This window comes from Thalia democratica, chromosome 1 (genome assembly GCF_965202585.1).
Source record: "Thalia democratica chromosome 1, ktThaDemo2.hap1.1, whole genome shotgun sequence".
Taxonomy (NCBI): Eukaryota; Metazoa; Chordata; class Thaliacea; order Salpida; family Salpidae; genus Thalia; species Thalia democratica.
In genome coordinates this window covers 42594910-42615722 of record NC_139165.1, presented here as the reverse complement: position 1 = coordinate 42615722, position 20813 = coordinate 42594910, and the positions used below count along the sequence as shown (strand labels likewise).

The following is a 20813-nucleotide window of genomic DNA, read 5'->3' as shown; positions in this document are numbered from 1 at the left end:
ATTGATTATTTCAGATTTATATAAAAAGGAAAATCAAATGGCACCTTCAAAATACACAGATGAGGAGAAAATGCTCCTGGACCAGTTTAAAGTGCTGAGGAAGGTCAAAAAGGAAGTGCAGGAAGCCAGGCTGCAGGTGGTCAACAGGAAAAAGGCCAAGTTGGAAATGCAGCAGAAGCAGTCATCCAGCAACTTGAACACACCCAACCAAGTCAAGAAAATGCCCTCTTCAGGCGCCATGCAAGCCTTTGCCATGGTCTCCACCATGAGAAACAACAGAGACATACTCAGCAAAGTCTCCACCACCCACAAGCAAGCTGCTGCCAACACGGAAGCAGCTAAGAAGCTTCTTGCTGCCGGCTTGCTGAAACTGGGTGAAGAAAAAAAGACAACTTTCAAGCCAAGTTCCAGGGCAAAGAAGAGATTGAACAGCGATACCCCAAAAAGAGTCATCAGACCAATTGTTCCAGATGATGGATCTGGAGACGCCCCACCCATAGACAAGCAGAGATCTGCATCAGTTTCTCTGACTCCACAGCCCTCATCAGACTCCCTGCCGAGTCCTCCAGTTGTTTCAGATGCTGCTGGGGACAGGGCAGACAACACTCAGAGGTTCAAGAAGAAGTTTTTCAACAAGTTTTCAGGATTCAACTCGAGGGGCTGTGGCCCCAAAAGAACTGGCAACACCATATACGTGTACTGGCCGGCAGAAATAACCCACAAGCAGCTTGAGGAAAAGTTTTCAAAGTTTGGAAATATCATAGACGCAAAGCTGAAGCCTTCACCAAAAGGAGTCAGCGGCTTCATATCATACGACACATTCGAGGCAGCAGAAAAGTCCATCAAGGACATGAATGAGATGCCGATCGGGGACTGGAGGCTGAAGGTGATGATTGCCAGGAACCAGCCCCTGCTGGCAGTGGCAAAGAAAAAATGGAAGCAGCTTTCCATGAACGTGGACAGGAACGAAAACGGAAAGAACGCCGGAGAGACCAGGGACCTGATTGTATATGATGACGCAGATTGCTTTTGAGTGACATTTTTTTGTGATTTTGTAAATAAGTTTTAATTCTGTGGTTGCTGAGCAGGAAGGGTTGTATTAGAAGAAACACTGGTTGTTTTAACGTATAGTCGATTGGCTTGAATATGTTTTTGTTAGTTTGCTAAATTGACAGTTTTTAGTGAAACTTATATAGCATGCATTCGTGTTCTGCAGTACTTGCTCGATTTTCTGTAATTTTTTATTCGATAAAGATATTAATTTGGTATCACTTGTGTCAGGAAGTTAAAGAAATGGGCGATAAGGTAGTAATAATAAGGTGTTTAAAAATTAATACTGAGAAATTTTTGCAAGATGAAGTAAATTTAGTACACTTATTTTGAATCATTTAGAATTTTTCAACATAAAAAAGAAAATTGTGTATAGTACTGTTTCAAGTTAGTGTACTTGATTACTAACTTACTATTAAATAATTAGCTTTTTCACAAGTGATGTTTTATACTCATTTTGTAGATGTATAAACAGTTTTTAAGGTTAATAAATAGCATTAAACAAGATAAAATTTTGTAAATTCTAAATTAAGCTAATTATACTTGAAAATTTGTTAAAGATTTTAACTCATATTTGGTTTGCACAATTTGAATTGAATTGTAAGTAGCTGTGGTTAAATTTTCAGACTTTAAAACTAAAGAAGTTTCTGTGACTCATTTTGAAAACTTATTTTTTATAAGATTGATATATGAATGTATGTGATTTTATTTTTGATGTTTTTTACACATTGATTTTTATAATGTTGATATTTTAAATATATTTTAATTACAGCTTTTTATAAGTTGAAACGTTGTTTTAATTTTTTAAACAGTGTGGTTTGTTAAAATACAATCAAAGTGTTTTTTCAAAAAAAGAGTTTTAAGTTAATTCATCTTATATAAACTCTTACTGCATTTATTGTTCTCAAAAGCATAAAGGTTGACATTTTGAGTATTAATTGAAAAAATTATTCAAAAAATCAACATTTAAAAAACACTTTTTAAGAAAAAAGTCTTTTTATGATCTTTGTTTTTCTTAATATAGGCTATAGTATTTCCAACTGAAAGTAATGTTCTAAGCTGAAATATTAATAGGTAACTAATATTTATTTTGAAATCTTTTTTTATTTTCAGATTTTACAGATATGTGAACCTCAAATTTGTAATAAATTATTGGAATTAATATTTTTATACATCAATTGAAATTAATCTAGTTGAAAATTCTTGCATAACTAAAATTTAAATTGTACCTATATATTAAAATTTTGCAACTGACTTTGTAAATAACTAATTACTTAAATAGAAAACATAGCAATTTTTAACAGAGTGCTATGAAAAACGATTGACCTTACTTTTGAAATTGTTGAAGCAGTGGTCTATTTTAATACGCTTAAGTGGTTTACATCAAATGAAATTATGAGCATAGCCGAGCAACGCCTGGCCCAAGAAAGGAAAATGTGGCGGAAGGACCACCCCCACGGGTTTGTAGCCCGTCCAAGAAAGACATACAACGGCTCACTGGACCTATTCAGGTATAAAATATCAAGTTTATTAATCTAGTTCATAAATTTGATCATCTATTTTGTCTTGAATATAGAAATATTTGTCAAAGTCTATCTTTTTTGAGTTTAGAAACACTAAATAAACATAAAACTAGGTAGAAAAATATTGTTTTTGAAATTTTTTTTGTCTAAAAATGTTAGGTTTTCTTTTAAAAAAACAAACTAGTAAAATTTAAGTTAATCAAGTCAAAAATTCTTCCATAGCTTTGAATTTTGGTAAAGTCTTCTAAATTATTGTTTTCTAAACTAAGCTTTTCATCAAGCATTAAACTACAAAAAAATCTTCAAATTATTATTTTTTAATTTAGACAAAGAAATATTATAGTCAAAATGTTTTTTTCTTTACAGATTAGATTTTTTAATAGGATACAAGTTATAAAGTTTGAACTTAATCAGGTCAATAACTTTTCCACAACTTGAACTGTATTAAACTTTTCTAAATTATTTTTTTTTACAAATGTAGAGTTGTTTTCCAAACATGAAGCTAATATGTTTATTTTAAACTTACTATTTTTTATTTAAAAATAAATAACTTTTGAATACAATAATTTAAATAGTCTATAATGTCCACTAAGTTTGAATTTAGTAGTTCTTTTTTCAAAAAATAAACAATGCAATACATTCTCAAGTTTTGCTTAAAAATATTCCATGTGTTTAGTTTTAAATAAAAACAATAGTTTTCTTCCAGTTGGAAGTGCGTGATACCGGGTGTGAAGAACACTATATGGGAGGGAGGCAACTACAAGTTGGACGTAACTTTCACCAGAGACTACCCCCACACCCCTCCCACCTGCAGGTTGAACAATTTATTTAGTTTTATGCAATCAAAGGTATTAATATGTATTGTTGAACTTCATTCCCCCTCTTTAAGCACAAAAAAACCTTAGTGTTTTATTGATATATAATATTTTATTTAATTAGGTTGTATATAAAAAGTTTTTAAATCTTCTAACACATAACTATACTAACAAGGGTTTCCCAAACTTTTTTCAAAAGGTTAAATTAAGGAAATTTAAAAAGCTATGGCCCCTTTTAACAAGATTTCTCAAAAAACTACCATTAAAACTTTGCACAATACACAATATAATAGTAATAAAACGCCCAAAACTTTTTTTTGCTCTTCATCATCAACCCCAGCATGTCTATTGTAAGTTTCAAATTATGGCCTTGTGGCTCCGCTTTTTACAGCTTATGGCCCTCTGATTATATATTTAGGGTTGCCACTTAACCTGGAAACCTGGAATAACCTGGAATTCGACAATTTTTGCAAAAATAACCTGGAAAAACCTGGAATTTAAGAAATTTTGAAAAAAACCTGGAAAAACCTGGAATTTTGATCAAAAATCCTGGAAAAACCTGGAATTTTAATTAATTTTAACATCTTCAGTGGTAAAATTTTGATTTGACACAAAAAATCCATCATATAAACAGGGTTGCCACTTTACCTGGAAACCTGGAATAACCTGGAATTTGACAATTTAGGCAAAAATAACCTGGAAAAACCTAGAATTTTGATCAAAAATCCTGGAAGAACCTGGAATTTTAATTAATTTTAAGATCTTCAGTGGTAAAATTTTGATTTGACACAAAAAATCTATCATATAAATAAGATTTTTTTGTCATCATCAAAATTTTTTTTAATTTAAAAACACATTTAAAATAATTTTACAGTATCTTTTTAATGTTTTTATACTGTTTAACACAGTTTTTTATATAGAAATTAACTTAAAACTAAAAATAGACTTAAAAATGTGTACCTTTAAAAACCTGGAAGAAATTTGGAAAACCTGGAAAATTTTTTGAAAAAACGAGTGGCAACCCTGTATATTGTTTATTAAATGATAAAAAAAGCGCTCAAAAAGTAAGGTCTAAGATTAGTCCTTCGGTTATCGAGTCGTACACCACGTGAATTTCTTTGTATTTTCTCATAATATCTAGTATCAGTTTCAAAACTACCATTAAAAACCATTAAGACCTTTTTTTGCTCTTCCTCATCAACTCCAGAATATCTGGTAAAAGTTTCAAATTATGATCTCATAACTATCTGTGGCCCCGTCACTGCTCATGACCCACCCTTTGGCCCCTTTGCTGCTTATGGCCCCTAAATTGGCTCACTCTGGGAAACCCTGCTTTAGAATAACTGATTTGAATTTAATTCTAAATTTGAAACGTCAAATAACTCAAAATTTGCAAGTTCAATCTCTGCATTTCCTCTCATTAAAAACACTTAAAATCTTTAATTTAAGTAAGTTTAGAAAACTATCAATATTCTATAATATAAAATCAGGCTGTAGAATATTTAATTTTAATTTTTCGCTAAACTTTTAAAAATAAAACGTGCAGATTCAACCCTCCTTTGTTCCACCCCAACGTTTACCCTTCAGGTCACGTGTGCCTCTCCATCTTGGACGAAAAAAGAGGCTGGAAACCTTCCATCACGCTCAAAACGGTTTTGTTGGGCATCCAGATGTTGCTGGATGAACCTAACGTTTATTCACCGGCTCAGAAGGAGGCGCTGCAGGTTTATCTGAACTCCAGAGTGGTGTACGAGAACAGGGTCAGGCACATCGCTATGAGAATGAAAAATGTGGAATAGAATGAAAAATGTTGATAAGAATAAAACTATTTAACTAAAAACATAAACACTTATAGCTCTGGAACTTTAGTAAAGCATAATAGTTTAATAGAACTGTTTTGCCATTGCATTAGAATGCTGTTAACAAAGAATATGTTAATAGTGGTATTGATAAAAAATTTAAAAAACTGAACTTTTATATTAGCATATTAGGAATTGTATTGTGAAATTTTTCAAGTAAATTTTTAGTTATGATAAAGTAATGTTAATGAAAAAATCAAACATACGATGTTAAATACTAGTAATTTTTTGTGTTGTAGACAATTGAAAAAAAAAATTCCGACAATTTTTTTTGTTTAAAATGCTCTGAACTATTTGAAATTTAAGTTTAAAGCTATAGTATGATATTTATATACCTCTATATTCTGTTTGAAATCAAAAAAGTCATTTGGCGTTTGCATCAAGTTTTGTTTTATTAAATGAGCTTATCGAAAACAAGTAATTATCGACTTTATATTTTTATTCGTAATTAAGCTTTTTGTTGTCAAGTTCCAGTAATTCGTTAGTTCCTAGTTTCTGATTTTATTTTTCAGCTAGTGTTATTAAAATTCTCATCTAAGTAAAAAAAAAAACGTAATAATTCATCTTACGTAGTTGTCTAATTTCAATGTTTTTAAACTTAGTTTAGTTTCATTAAATTGTATATGTACTTTAATCTGTTTTAAAAATATTGTTTAGAAAACTGTTAATTACGAAATCTGATTAATCAATGCTAATACTTTGATATGTTTAAATGATTAATTATCAAAAACTTTTTTGAAGTATAGTTGATATTAATAGTTCTACGCTATAAATAGATATATCTTTTAATGTATTATTTTTGTGATGATAATTGTTAGTTTACTTTATATTGATTCTTTTAACTTGTTTTTGTAATTAGTTTCAGTGTTTTTTTTTTTCTGTTTGACGGCTGTTTCCATCAGAATACTCAGGCTATCTGACTCTAAAATTGTTATTAAATCAGACTAATTTGAAAAAAAATAAACCGAAGCACAATAAATAAATCTTGTTTAAGATTATTTTTTCAAATCTTTTATCAGAGAATCTCTTATCTCAGGTCAAATTTAACATAACTTTCATGAATTTTTATCTTAAAATGTTGATATGAGTTTTAGCTTTTATTTTACTTTTTTTATATTTCAAGCCAGAACTACTTAAATGATTTATTAAGTTTAAAGAAGTATCATCTGCTATAACATAATATGCATGTAAGCAAAATTTTAAACACAAATGCAGATTTTACTTAAATTAAAAATATGCAACAAACATTTATCTACCGCAACCTTAATTTTTTGAGTGACTTTGGGAAGTATTAAAACTTTGGCTATTTTTTTCTCTCAGATTAACAACATTATTATTTGAAATAATTGAATAAGTACAAAAACACGTCATTTGACAGCCTCTATTTTCGTTTGTTTCTTTTTTATTTTAATGAACATTAAGTATTTGTTTTATAAACATATCAAACTTTGTGTTATACATAGTTTAATTGATTTAAACTTAACTTTTCATTGTTGAAATATTTTCTTTTTTTAAAAACTGCATGCACCACTGGATAACCTAAAAATGTAATGAAATAAATGTTCATCCCTTATAATTTTAATGGACTGAAACCTAACTAAATTTTCTGAAATTAAGTTGCACAATAACTAAATAATAAATGTCACAGAAGTAGTATTAGTAAAAATAATGGAGCTTTCATACGACGAATCGGTGAAAACTTTGAGAGAATGGAGGAACTCAAACGTTCGCAGGAGTAAGGATATTGTTGAAATCGGAGAAAAGGTTTGCATTAAAAAATGTTTCTATTTATTTTCAAATTCTTAAGTTTCTATTTTGTAAAAAAAAATTAAATCAAACTAGCCTATACGTAAATTAATGCATGTAAAAAATATCAAATTTACTACATTTTACGTTTTTTACTGTTTTAGTTTAATACTTAGCATAAAGTTATATATTTAGCAAAATGATTTGTTTAATCTTTAATTCTAAACGATTTTTATTGATTTAAATTAATTTAAATTCATTTTTGTAAACTCAGCTTAAATAAAGTTTAAACTTAAAACAATTTTATTTGTAAAGCTGTGTTCTATACTTTTTGAAATATCTACACCTGAAAATTGTTTCAATTGCACAAAACTATTTTTTTGCTAACTTTTTTAATACTTATAGTCGAATGTTTTTAAGTATGTCAATTAAGTTTATAAAAATTGCAAATTATTATTAGACAAAGTTCTCTTAATATTATGTGTAAATCATATATGAACCTGAACTAAACATATAAAATATAAATCACCACCGCCAATAAAAAAGTCAGCGACAATAACCAGCAGGAAGTTGTGTAAGTTTTACCACCACAAATAAAACAAGATGATCAGAAAGACCTCCTACTCGCTGTACAAAAAAAAATATAGTTTCAACAAGCAACTAACGCCTAAAAAATAATAATAGCATAACATTGCAGGAGGAAATCGTTTAAAGTCTACAAAAAATAAATGCAATAAAAATAAACAGTATGATAAATATTATATACAATAAAAACAAACAAGTACAAAACAAACGCCAGGTGATCAAAATGACGTCATACTCGCTGTTCAACGACGAGATCTGGCTGATCATGGAGCAGCTGTGCACGGCGGCGCTGGACGTGTCCAGGTTCGACGTCGCGGACGAGTGCCTGCGCAAGCTGAAGAAGAACTTCCCCTCGTCGACCAGGGTGATGAAGTTGGAGGCTATGCGGTACGAGGCGATGGGAGACCTGGACCACGCTGGAAAGATTTACGACGACCTGATCAAGAAGGAACCCACGTTGGCTGGTTTGTTTGAATTTGTAAATTTAAATTAGCAAAAAAAAGTTGTAATGAAGTTGCACCCTTCACGTTTCTCTTTTTTTTTCAAGTAAGTTTGCTAAATATCAGCTACTGTTTAATCTGTCTTGATTGTTTTCTTTAGTTTGAAAAAAAAGTTCGATATCTCATTGCCCTAAAACAAAAACAAATCTTGCTAAACTGAGCTATTGAATTTTAACCAGAAACTTACTTTATTTTGTTAAAAGCGCAAAAACATTTTTTTCACAATTGTTTTGTTACAGAACAATATTTAAAATATACCTAACCTAACTTTAGTTTATTTATGTTCTTTCCAGGACCGCGCAAACGCAAGGTGGCGCTGTGGAAGAGCAAGGGCGACACGAGGAACGCCATCAGGGAGCTTTGCAACTACCTGAAGTACTTCATGGTGGACCACGAGGCGTGGCAGGAGCTGGCACAGCTGTACCTGAAGACGATGAACTACGGCAAGGCCGCTTACTGCTACGAGGAGCTCATACTCATCAACACCTTCAACCACCTCTACCACCAGAGATACGCCGAAATCAGGTGGTTGTTTGGAAAGATAGCATAAATATATTAGTTGTTAAGTAGCTGTCGAAATATCATTACAAAGGTTTACAAATAAGTCAAGATTTTGGCATAATTTTTTTTTTTTCAGAAAAAAGTACCCTGCTTGAGACTATATTTCAAGCAATATGCTAACAGATTAGGGCTTTAAAGTTAACTTAATTTTTTAGTCTTTGATTAAATACTGTATTTTTAGTCCTTAATTAAATACTGTACTATCTGAAATGTTTCTATTGTTAAGGTTTTAAGATCAACAGTTTTTGTTTCAGTACAAATAATTTTACTAGATTACATTGATCATTTTATTAGTTATGTACATAACGAAAAATCATATTTTTTTTAATTTAACTTCAAATTTTCCTGCAAAAGCTATTAAGAAGCTAGTTAGATTTAAATAGATAACAATATGATAATAATTAGATACACTATGGGTGGAGTGGAGAACATGGAAATAGCGAAGAAGCATTTCTCGCAGGCAGTCAAACTATCCAGTAACACAAACATGAGGGCTTTGTTCGGCATGCTGTACACAAGCTACAATATCAGCAACCACAAGAATCAGAAGCAGCAGGACAAGTTGGTTGTTAAAATACACTTTATAATTATTTTCACCAAAAACTAAGTTATAGATCGCCTAACAAAAAAGCGTTTGTTAAAAATTTCATAACAAAATAATACTACGGATATTTTCAGGATTCCTAGTGTCTTTTGGGTTTCAGTAAAACTAGGCTTTTTTCAGTTATACCCTTGAGTTCTCAATACAATTTAATAATCTATAACAATAAATTTCTTGTCTGACATAAAAAGTAATTGTTACAAGATTTATAAGTAAAGGTTGTTTTTGACCACAACGAAAGTTTTTAAGATACCGAATGTTTTTAGCTTTGATTTAACTATATATCTATTTGAATAAGATTTATTTAAGCACTGACGAGGTCTTTGACCGAGACTTAGTTTGTAAAATAAATTCTTGAAAGAACGTATTCATATATCTAAGTTTTAACGTCAGTTACATAAGAATCTTTTCTATTCAAAGTATTCTCGTACACAGTAGCAAGACGCACGCAGTGTGGGCGGCCAAGATGATTCTGAAAAAGTACGAAGACTCTGAAGAGAAGTGTTGCGGTCAATACGTCACCAGCGCCAAATTGATGCTGAAAAATTTGCAGGGCGACGTCGCGCAGTAAATAGTTTCTCGTATATGTAATTGTTGTGGGTTCAGTGCAAAAATTAGTTCTTTTAGGTACTAACTTGATTTTTACGCCTTTGGTAGTAAATTTTTTTTTTACATATTTTTATTTTAATAATATTTCATTTAATGTTAGATAAATTAAACTTTTCTAAGACTGTTTTTTTTAAGTATTATAACATTTTTTTTCTATCCGAGCTGTTAACAATCTAAATAAAGTTTCTTGATTTCTAACTTTCCGTCTTTTATGATTTTATAACACATTTCATTTCTTACAGCAAAATATTTTGTAAATTTATTGTGCACTGAATTTGATTAGAAAAATAATACTATGGAATTAGAGATTTCTAAACAGTCTAGGTTATCTTTAAATACACATACGTTTTATTAGAACTATATAAACGTTTTTAGGAGTTTGTTAAAATTATTATTTTTTAATTAATTTGATTTTCGTAACAAAAATTCTTATAAAGTTTTAGTAAAAAAAGATACAATTTTTTTCTGGCACTAGTTTTAGACTTGTTTTTATATATATAACTATTTACTGAGATTCGATGAGTTTGTGTACTTGAATACTTTTAACATTAGTTGTTACCGTTTAGTTAAATTTGAAATAACTTTAATGATACTTTAAGTTAGCAATACTTTGGCGTGTTTTCAATTTGCTTTTCTGCTATATACAACGTATTTTTATATATTTTTAGTTATATATTTTATATTAAGATTGTGTTGTCCAATAAAGATTCTGATGTTTCAGTTTAATTTTAACTAAAATTTGTTTTACACATAATTTCAATATGTTATAGATACCTAAAGTATACCACGTTTTATGATATTATTTTACCTTTCATATAAATAGTTGAAAATAGTAGTTGATTTTATCAAAAGATAATTAATGTTTCATTTTTTATTATCAAATGTAAAGTAGTTTTAATCTTTTAATAAAATGAAATTATGATAACGTCACTAAATATACAAACTATGACAAACTTTAAAATAACTTATAAATTTAAAAGAGTTTAACGCGTTTTTAAATAGCAATTTTATAAATATTAAAATAAGATATTGTTTACATAAAACATCAATTATTATATGAAGGTTTTATCTCCTTTGATAAATTTAGTAATTCAGTAACTTAGACATAATAACAACTCAGTTCAACTATATCATGATGTGTGCACTGAAAACAAACGCTATCTCAAAAACTAGATACAATTTGTTGTTTTAAAGTAGTTTTTAAATAAAAAGCATACTTCAAAGTTAGTACCATTTAGATACAAATTAATATTTTAAGACATTTTTGATGCATACTTCAGCGTACAGCCAATAGACTCATTTATTCGCCTGTTGGTTACACAAACTTCTCCTTCACTTGTGTACCAACATTATGTGTTTTACTAACTCTCAGTAAATTATAGCTTTTAAATTCTAAAGACTTTAAACTTATTTCAACTATTTTTAAAAAATAAATAATAACGATATTTTTTGACACCAATAAAGCATATCTCGTTTATTAATTTTTTTTTCGAAGTGGTCTATTAGTTAATGATTTGTAAGTAAGTAATCAAGTTAAATCCAAAAGTACGTTATACAATTTAACAAACATAAATTGTATAGGTGAGACCGGAAATTGTTCTCAACAAAAAGATGCTGAGCTTTAAATTAATGTTGATTGTAAGTATTATTTTTGTTGATATTTTAACTATAAATTAAAAATAATAAGGCATTTGGTAAGAAATAATTTCTGTAAATTTCTTAGTCTCTCTAGCTAATTTAGCTTATAAATAATTAGAAAAATATATTTTATCTTGGCTCATCATTTTTAAGGGAAAAAGATGAATATAAACAAAAATTATATTTTGTTGTTATTGATTTAATCTACTTAATATTAAATTATCTTAATATTTTTGATTTGGTGCTTTATAGTTAGATAAAAATATAACTTTGTCAAAATGTTACTGCTAAAATATTCTTTATTAGATTGTTGTTGATACTATGTAGATATTCAAACAATCTTATCAATTTAACAATCAGTCAATTTCAAACAATGTGTATTCAAAAAGTCTAGATTGTTTTCTAAATATATCTTCATATAATTTTATTATGTTCTTATTTTGCTCAAAGTTCGAAAAATTTGTTTAAATTTTATAATATCTTTTTCATTCTGTTTTAAAAATATTTGTTCAGTTTTATTTTGAAATAAAAGCGACCAGAAAAAAAGCAACAAATTAATAGAAATGAAATACATTTTCTTGTTGATATCATTGTTTCTTTTCACTCCCTGAAAGTATAAGCTTATTATAAATTAAAAGTATAAAGTTTTAATTTTATTTACAGGTTTAATTTTTGTAAACGTACTAACACTATTATATTATTTTTTGATTAGAAACAATTTTTTCTAGGTAAAAGTGTTAAAAGTATTTCAAAAGTTTAACAAACAACAGTATTAGTATAAAATCAAACAATAATAAATTCTTAGCCATTTAAACTTCTTAAGAAATATTCAATGTAAGTTGAATTAGTTTTTATTTGACTTTTAAGTATTTAATAGCCTTTGTATTTTTAATGTTGTACTCCAAAATATCAAGTTTAAATTTTGAATTATGGCCTTATGCTCTTTTCCCTCCTTTGCAAGTTATGTTGCTTTAATTTTTAAAGTAGTCTAATTTAGAAATTTCTGGTCCAGTGTAAGATTCTAACTTATCCGTAATATCTAGTATATGTTTCAAAACAATCTTTAAACCCGCCTTAAACCTTTTATTTTGCTTTTCATCATAAACTCCATATATCTAGTGTTTATATCCGTAATATCTAGTATAAGTTTCAAACTGTATCCTACTATGGTCCTTTAACTGATCACGCACGGGCCTTTTTACAGCTAATTAATCTTTTTAGAAACCCTGATCAAATGTACAAAAAGTTTTTTAATTTAGCTAAAATTGCAAAAAAAAAGGTGTTGTTAATCTAAACTAGTTATAACAAGCGACTGCATACTACCTTTATGTTGGCAGTATTTTCCGTAGTAGCCTTCCAAGCAAGCACATGAGTAGTAAGGCCAGTAATTATGAGCAATACAACCACTTCCGTTTTCACACTTCTGACTTCCTTCGTCCCATTCATTTGGATTTACCTGGCATATCGCTAAAAAAGCAAAATAATGTTAAGAGTTAGAAGATACTTTTTTTCAATCTGATGTGTTTTGTACCTTAGGATAGAAATTAAAAGTTTGCATAGTCTTTTTAAAGATAGACATCAAAGTATTATATTTTTTCAAAATGTGAAAAAAAATCAGTACCTTTTCAAAGTCATCTTTAAAAACTTACTAAAGTTTTGTAGTATTAGTATTTTTAAGACCGCCGAGTAAAAAAAATTGTAACTGAAAAAAAAATTCTTCTTAGTATTCAATATTTGATTATTTTTCTAAGTTTAGTAACCAAAAGTTTACCAGAATTAAAAAAAAAATTAATAAAGTAATATGTTTTAAGATGCTTCAAAAATAACAATAATTGTTAAATACTGAATTTAAAAAAAAAAAGTATATTGATCAAACATTTTGTACTTTTTTTTTAATACTAAAGATTTATGTTTTTTTTATCGTTGTTACATTGCTCTATAAAATTTAAAATAGTTTATGCTTATTATTTTACAACTTTAATATAAATTTCAAATTATCACCAAGCATCTCACTTTATAGTCAACAAACTTATTTTGACTAAAATAACTTAGTAATTATTAAAAATAAACTTTAGAAATAAACACAAAAAATAAAGTACTAAGTGAAGCTATTGTTATTAATTGCATGAAAGTACCTTCAAAAAATAAAATTTAATTATTTTTTAAACACTTTGGAAAATAAAACTATGCTTTGTAAGAAAACGATCTAAAATCGTATAAACAAATACTATCAAATTATCTGGTTCAGTATTAAATACTTAAATAATTGATTTATTATACTTATTATTACATTCTTAAAAGTGCATTTATACAAAAACTTGCAACAATTTTGCATGTACAAAACAAGACTAAGAAAAACAAGATGTAGATGAACAACAATTAAATACAATTATTCGTACTTTTTTTTATTTATTTGTTACATGTTTGGGTATGGAGGGTTAGAATATAGTTCAGTTTAGATTAGAAAAATATTAAAACTATCAAAAGTTTTATTTCGATACCCCTAAAAGTTAGATCACGATTTGCATACATTCATTAGACGATTTAAAATTTCATTTTTTCAAAACAAATCACCTTTTCATCAGAGCAATAAAATGTACTTACTTCTGCCACGGTCCGAATACTTCAACCCTATACTTTGCCAGCAAAGGCGACTAGGGAAATTAATTGGAAAATCTGGCACTGAACATATTCCGTTGCATAGAAGCGGAGTGCACTTGTCAGTGTTCGAGTTCACGATCACGTTGTAATCACTGTTTTTCATGAAATCTGTCGTCTTGTTGTCAGGTGTCTTTGAGTCGGCTGAAAGAAATGAAAACTGTTATACTAAGTCATGGTTAATTGTTTAGCATTCATCTAAGTTTGTGAGATAGTCTTATTTTTCCATTTAACCTAGGTACTAACAAAACTTTCTTATTCTTTTCTTAAAACTTTATAGACCTAAAAACAAAGTCTTAATTAAACTTTCGTTTTTACAAATAAACATTAACACTCATAAGCACAGTAAGTATCTAATATCATTCTTAAGTTTTTAGAGTGTAACTTAAAATCATACTTTTTAATTCACAATGATCTCCAGTAAATCCGATATCACATCTGCATTTATAAAAAGGTTCTTCAGTTGAAATCAAGCAACCTCCATTGTTTTTACATAAATATTGTGTGTGGCATATATCTGAAACAAAAATAAGTTTGTTTAATTTGAAATAAAAACACATTAGACTTTTAATTTGTAAATTTTTTATATCTGCTTAAACATTAAAAAAGAGCATATATAGATAAGAAAATATGTTAAAAATCTTTTTTAAAGTACTATGGTATCTTTTTTTTTGTAAGTGGAAGTTTTCTATAAGATAAACTTATTAACCTTATTAAGTCTATAATACCGTTTTGAAAAAAAAAGATATTTTAAAATCTTCATATTCATTCTTAGTAGAAGCTAATCAACACAAAACCTACAAAATTTTAAATGCAATTTATTAAGCTTTTTTCCAACTCTTACATTAAACATTTTATTTTAGGTTATACAAAAGTATTTTAAATTCAATATTTAGATAGTAACAAAAAGGTTTTTAATACTTTTTTTTAATAACAAAAAAATAGTTTTTAAAGAGTGAAATAATTTTTATTGTGTAACTTTTTGATAAAACGAACGTTTACTGCAATGATCATCACCAGTCCATCCCCCCTCACATTTACAATAACTTCCATGTGGGTATATTTCTTCAAGTTCGGGGTTTCCCTTAGTTGAAACACAATTTCCATATACACAGGTCTGACTATTACACACTTCTATAGGACTCCAAAATACTGGTGCTGAAATTAGTTTATTTGCTGTTTTAAAAACTAATAAATTAACTAAGATTTGTTTCATTTAATTTAAAACAAAATGTAAACCAATTTTAAATTATTTAATCCAACTTACGTAAAGTCCACCATTTTCTTTGTTCCATTTCTATAAGAGAAATTTGGACAGCTGTAACCGTACTACCATCCCAATTCATGTCTTCATAATTGTAAGCGTTGGCATTTATCCCACCACATTTGTTATTACTATCTCCAAACCACCAGGAATTTTCTTTTTCTTCAGCACAGTCAACATTTTTATTATAACCGCTTTTTGAATTTATGTTCACATTATTTTGATTTACATCGAATGTACTGAATTCTGCTCCACGAAGGTGTTTTAATAAGTCACCTAAAATGTTTAAATTAAACATTTAAAAAAAAAGAAAGTTTAAGTTTATTGTTATTATTCTATTTAATGGCTTCAATAGCTTGGTTTTAACGTGTTAACAAACAAATTAAGATTAACTTACGCTGACTAAGCCACTTAAATGTATAATCATCAGCCTCAGTGTATTTAAAAAAATTTAAATCATAGATTGGTGCTTCTCCCAATCGAAACTGGCTGAAAAAAAGTAGTAAAAAATGTACTAAAAAAAATTTTTAATTCTTGGTGTTTTAGTAAGTGAAAAGTGTTAGACTTGATTTTTTTTCAAATGAAAAATGTCTTGGTTTAACTTTAAAGATGAAAGCAAATAGGTATAACTTCTTTAAATTTTAATACAACATCAACAAAAATACTTATAATTTGATTTGAACTCAATTCCGCTTTCATTGACCCATGAGATTTTTAACAAGTAGAGTTTATCACGTGACATCATGCTATGAATTTTTTTCAAACCTAAATAGTATACGGTATACATATTTTAAATGTTATACTAAAAAATACAACAAAAAACCAAGTAGTATTTAAGTATTTTGATAAAATATTGACAACATAGTATTTCTGCAATACTCTGCAATTTTCTAGACTACATTAATATAAAATTTTAAGAAGTAACTTTAATAAATATAAGCTAACAACTAACCTAGCCAATAGTTTCCATTTATGTCACCAAAACCGTTTTCAAATTCTTCAAAAGTTCGGTTGAAAGATATATCAGAGTTTAGTCTGTTATGGATTACCTGCAATTGGTCAAAAACCATTCATTTAGAAAAGATTGACAAATTTTATCACGTCATTCAAAGAAATAAATTGGTGATTATTTCAATAAAACTCACATTGTATCCGGACCACGCACGTTTTTCTGGTTTCCAGTAATAATCAAGCATTAAACGTTTGTTGCAAAAGATTTCGTAAGGATGGCCTTGTTTATCAGTGAATGTGAATACTTCTTCGACTTTCGTAAAATTTTTAAATTCACAACTTCTTGGTGCAATATACCCTTAAATTTTACGTAATTAAAAAACAAATATACGTACTTGATTATAAGTTATACGTAATTTTTTTAAATATACTTTGCTAAGTTCAACTATTATGTTTTTTCTTATGCTCTATTATTACCTTTGTTTTTTTCTTTTTCAAAATAACAAAAAACTTTTCTTCCAATATTTATGTTTTCATCTCTATACAGTGAAAATAGTCCGTTTTTCACACTCTGATATTTATTCAAAATAGATGCACAGTCTTTTGGACGAACCATTTTCTGTTCTGTAAGAATGTTAATAATTTTATTATTCAGAAAATTTACGTGCTTTTCTTCGCTAAATTAACTTTCTGAGAAGTTTATTAAAAATATAAACTAACCATTTTGATTAAAAACTTCCTCCAATTTTAGCTTGCTCGCTTTGAAGTTGTGCTGTAAGTTTCCGGATAAGTAGGAAACTCGGTCAAACTTCCCAGTAAGTTTCTGACCGTAAGAAAATTTCATGACCAGTAAAACAAATAGTAAACGAATATATTTCTTAACGTACATTTTTAATACTGCTAACATAGAATCTGTTAGTATATAAAAAAATTAAATTTTTTTAAACAAAAGTAGTTTACAAAAAATTGTTTTTATTTAAAATAACACTTTGTTTAAGTATTGCGCGGAGTTGTATTTGAAAAACTTAATTTTTGAAATTTAAATGTTTACAATCTTTAATAACGTTTATGACCTATAATACAATAGATCGATTGTGTTTTTATAGAGAATAATGTTGTGTTACTTGTTTTATTAAATCTTAAAAAGTTTTATTGTTTAAATAAAACACGACATACATTTAATTTTTTGCAAAATTAGTTATATCATTGTTTGGTTTTAAGACATTTTCGATAACCATTAAAAGTATGATTAATCATGTATTGTTTTTATTCAAATGATAAATTAGCTTATGATAACTAAAATAAAACTTCACATATGTATTAATATAATTTTATTAGATAAAAAATAATTAAATGAATGTAAAGCTTGAAATAAGAATAATGATGTAAAGTTATAAAATAAACAAATTTTTACTTTTTTATTTAGAACTACTTAAATTTACAAAATCAAATCAAATCTTTACTTTAGATTTTACCGGGATCAAATAGATTTTAATTTCTTCAAACAAGTTTTTTTGTCTGTAGAAGTAAAATACAAAGAATAAGGAACTTTTTGCAAAACGGAAAGTTATACTACAAACATATAAAAATCTCAGAACAATTATTAAGTACAATAGGTTTAGCTTTTAAATGTATAAGGCTAAAAATATAATTTTTGTAATATGAGTTTATGCCCAAATATGTAGAAGTTGCTTAACGATTACTGTGCCTTGTTAAGAACTTATAAAACATTCTTATCTATTTTTTTACCGTCGTTTCACTTTAAAAATCTGATAATAAAGATATATGACGGTTGTATTAAGATAAAATGAAAACTTTTTAAATAGTCTTAAATGTAAAGTTTAAAGTTAACATTATATAGATATATAAGTATGTTTATTGATTTATTGAAGAATTATGTACTTTTTTATGGTTATTTTTGAATTTACAATAACAGTTTAACTTATACTATTAGGTTCAAATGCTTGTAACTAAAGTTTAGTGTTTTTAGAGAAATTTTAAAAGAATATATAAGAGTCTTAACTTATTTTCAGTTGTACAAACTTTTAATAACTAGAACCATAAAACTAGTATTTCATATAAACTTGTAATTTTTTTATGTGAATTTTTGATAAAGCAATTCTTAATAAAAAAGAACATAAATATTATATTTAACGTTTTTTTAACTCAGGTAAGAAAGCAAAAGAGCAGTACAAAATATTAATATTGAATGTCCTTTCAAAGTGTTTATCTAATTGTTTTAAGTATAAGTTGTATTATATAAATAATTTAAAGATTTTATAAAGAAACAATTACATTTTATACTTAAATATATTTACGTTAGTTGCCTTTAAAGTAATTTATTTGAAAAGTTTTAAGTTTGTTAACAGACCATTATCAAACAATTATAAAATGAAAAAAGAAGTAATTGCTTCAGCTTTGATACTTATATTGTTGAAAGTTAAACAATATAATTCATGGTTGATAAAAGGTTAGTTTTTTTCATTCATAACTTTAAAATTAAGAATTAAGAGGTATCACAGTCTATAATTCTGATTATCATAAAAAAACATCAGTAGCTTCAACAAAATTTAATAACTTTTTCCAGTTAAATTAATATAATTTAAAAAAGTGTTTTTTATTAAATTACAGTATAAAAATAAAACAGGTGTCATAAACAATAAAGTAGAAGTTGTATTTCCCAACAACGAAACGTTTTTAATTCCAGTAGATCATGTTAACATAGAAAAAACTTTAGGTTAGTTATTTTTTTGTATACAAAACTTAAACGGATACAGTTTCGATTTTAAAAACAGTATTATTGTTGTTAATAAAAGTTAAGCTCTTTATTTATTTCAATACTTAGTATAACATGCTATATAATTTTATAAATAAATTTTTTTATTGTAATTTAAAGCTATTATAAACCTTTTTTTTAACTTATTAAAAAATAGGACATTTCTGCAAGAGAACAACTTCAAAATATAATTGTTTGAAATTAACTGCTTTATTTCCAAATGGTAGCCAAATAACACACCATAAATTAGTTGGTGAGTTTAAAATTTTTATACCCCTTTTTAAAGTATAATGAAAAATAAAATGTTAACAATTTGTTTAATATCTAATATACTACTTTAGAGCTTATGACATATAGTAAAAAGCTATCTTTTTATTTAAAGCTGTTGCTCCAAAGGTTAAAAATTATTAAAAGTTGATAAACTAACAAAGAACTAGAAAACAAATTAGGAAAGTTTTGAAACAAATTGTAATGTTACTATCTAAAATATTAAGTTATCAAAAATAACACTAAATACTATAACTAAATATATAACTAGTACAAAATCTATAAAAATTGATACTAAAATTTTCATCAAAATGATTTTATGCGATTCTCCAACATATTTTTATAAGCATAAATGAATAGACTTTTGAAAAACTAAACCTGATTTGTGTTACCTAAAAACAAAACTTTAAAGAAATTAGTATTTTTTTGGTATTTAGAATTTTATCTACCTTGAAAAAGAAAAAAAAAATCTGAAATATATAACTAAAGAATTAAAAAACAAAAAAAAATTGCAAAGTATTTGATTTATTGAAGTGACGCACGTTTTTCTGTGTCTAAACAATAACAAAATCCACGGAGTTTTTTAGAGAGTTTGTAAGTCTTTTGTTCCTAAGCCCGTAAAAAAATTAACAAAACAAAGTATCTATTTTAAACATTCTGTTTATTTTTTAGAAGCTTGCGGGAGAAGTTTATGTTTGTTTGGTCAGTGCATTGACACGTTTTCTCAACGTGGCCAAAATAGAAGGTGCCATTGTTACAACAGTGTCAGCTTCGATAACAAGACATGCGCAAGTAAAACAAAACTTTACAGTTGTTAAAGTATTCTAGGTCTATCTATATTTTAAATAAAATAAATTTACTTGTTACAAAACATAAATCTACAAAAGTATATTCCTTATCATTTAGTTATATACTTATTAATGTTTCAGAAACGAAAGTTCATTCAAAAGATACCATTGATATATTTAAGAACAAAGGAACAGTAGAAGGTAAAATTTGAAAATTTTTACTTATCAATTTTTTCAAATATTAAAACCAAAACTGTTCACTTTATGATATTTATATTTTGCTAGGATTATATAAGTAAATTTTCAATCTTTAAAGTAAATTGACTTTGTAACTACAAGGTAATATCATTTTAGTAGTATAACAACAATTGCTGAAATCATTAATAGTAAACTTAAACAGTTATTAATCATTATAAGCTTGTACTTATCTATTCAACACTGTAAACATGCAATTAATAGTCTTTAAATATCAATAACTTTGTTTGTTAAAATTTGTTAAAACATTACGTTCGGTATATCAAAAACAGAAAATAAGGCAGGCTGGTATACATACCTCATTGTGGTTAGCAGCATACTTGTTATGTTTGTGGGAACAACATTCATAATTAAAATTTTAAAGAGA

At 27.2% G+C, this 20813-nt stretch overlaps 3 protein-coding genes across 4 annotated transcripts; all 3 read left to right on the top strand.

Moving 5' to 3' along the window:
- The first annotated feature begins 26 nt into the window (after nt 1-26).
- LOC145833335 (uncharacterized) lies at nt 27-1562 on the top strand. The gene has a single exon (XM_082940521.1). It carries the CDS (start codon nt 38-40, stop codon nt 1031-1033), a length of 996 nt encoding a protein of 331 aa, XP_082796647.1. The 5' UTR covers nt 27-37; the 3' UTR covers nt 1034-1562.
- A 797-nt stretch (nt 1563-2359) lies between these two features.
- Nucleotides 2360-5529, top strand: LOC145835025 (SUMO-conjugating enzyme UBC9-like). The gene is made up of 3 exons (XM_082942593.1): nt 2360-2561; nt 3280-3387; nt 4935-5529. The coding sequence occupies exons 1-3, from the start codon at nt 2446-2448 to the stop codon at nt 5185-5187; spliced, it is 477 nt and encodes a 158-aa protein (XP_082798719.1). The 5' UTR covers nt 2360-2445; the 3' UTR covers nt 5188-5529.
- Nucleotides 5530-6874: 1345 nt separating this feature from the next.
- LOC145828846 (ER membrane protein complex subunit 2-A-like) lies at nt 6875-10201 on the top strand. Of its 2 annotated transcripts, none has more exons than XM_082936601.1 (5): nt 6875-7011; nt 7793-8042; nt 8372-8603; nt 9045-9200; nt 9679-10201. In XM_082936601.1, exons 1-5 carry the CDS (start codon nt 6916-6918, stop codon nt 9809-9811), a joined length of 867 nt encoding a protein of 288 aa, XP_082792727.1. In that variant the 5' UTR covers nt 6875-6915; the 3' UTR covers nt 9812-10201. The 2 variants fall into 2 exon arrangements, with proteins under 2 accessions (XP_082792727.1, XP_082792723.1); XM_082936597.1 differs by having other exon boundaries at nt 9676-10201.
- Nucleotides 10202-20813: the final 10612 nt, after the last annotated feature.

Coding starts and splice junctions, on each gene's coding strand:
- LOC145833335 (XM_082940521.1), top strand. CDS start 38: ATGGCACCTTCAAAATACACAGATGAGGAGAAAATGCTCCTGGACCAG.
- LOC145835025 (XM_082942593.1), top strand. CDS start 2,446: ATGAGCATAGCCGAGCAACGCCTGGCCCAAGAAAGGAAAATGTGGCGG. Junction 2,562..3,279: donor GGCTCACTGGACCTATTCAG/GTATAAAATATC, acceptor GTTTTCTTCCAG/TTGGAAGTGCGTGATACCGG. Junction 3,388..4,934: donor CACACCCCTCCCACCTGCAG/GTTGAACAATTT, acceptor TAAAACGTGCAG/ATTCAACCCTCCTTTGTTCC.
- LOC145828846 (XM_082936597.1), top strand. CDS start 6,916: ATGGAGCTTTCATACGACGAATCGGTGAAAACTTTGAGAGAATGGAGG. Junction 7,012..7,792: donor TTGTTGAAATCGGAGAAAAG/GTTTGCATTAAA, acceptor AACAAACGCCAG/GTGATCAAAATGACGTCATA. Junction 8,604..9,044: donor CAGAGATACGCCGAAATCAG/GTGGTTGTTTGG, acceptor GATAATAATTAG/ATACACTATGGGTGGAGTGG.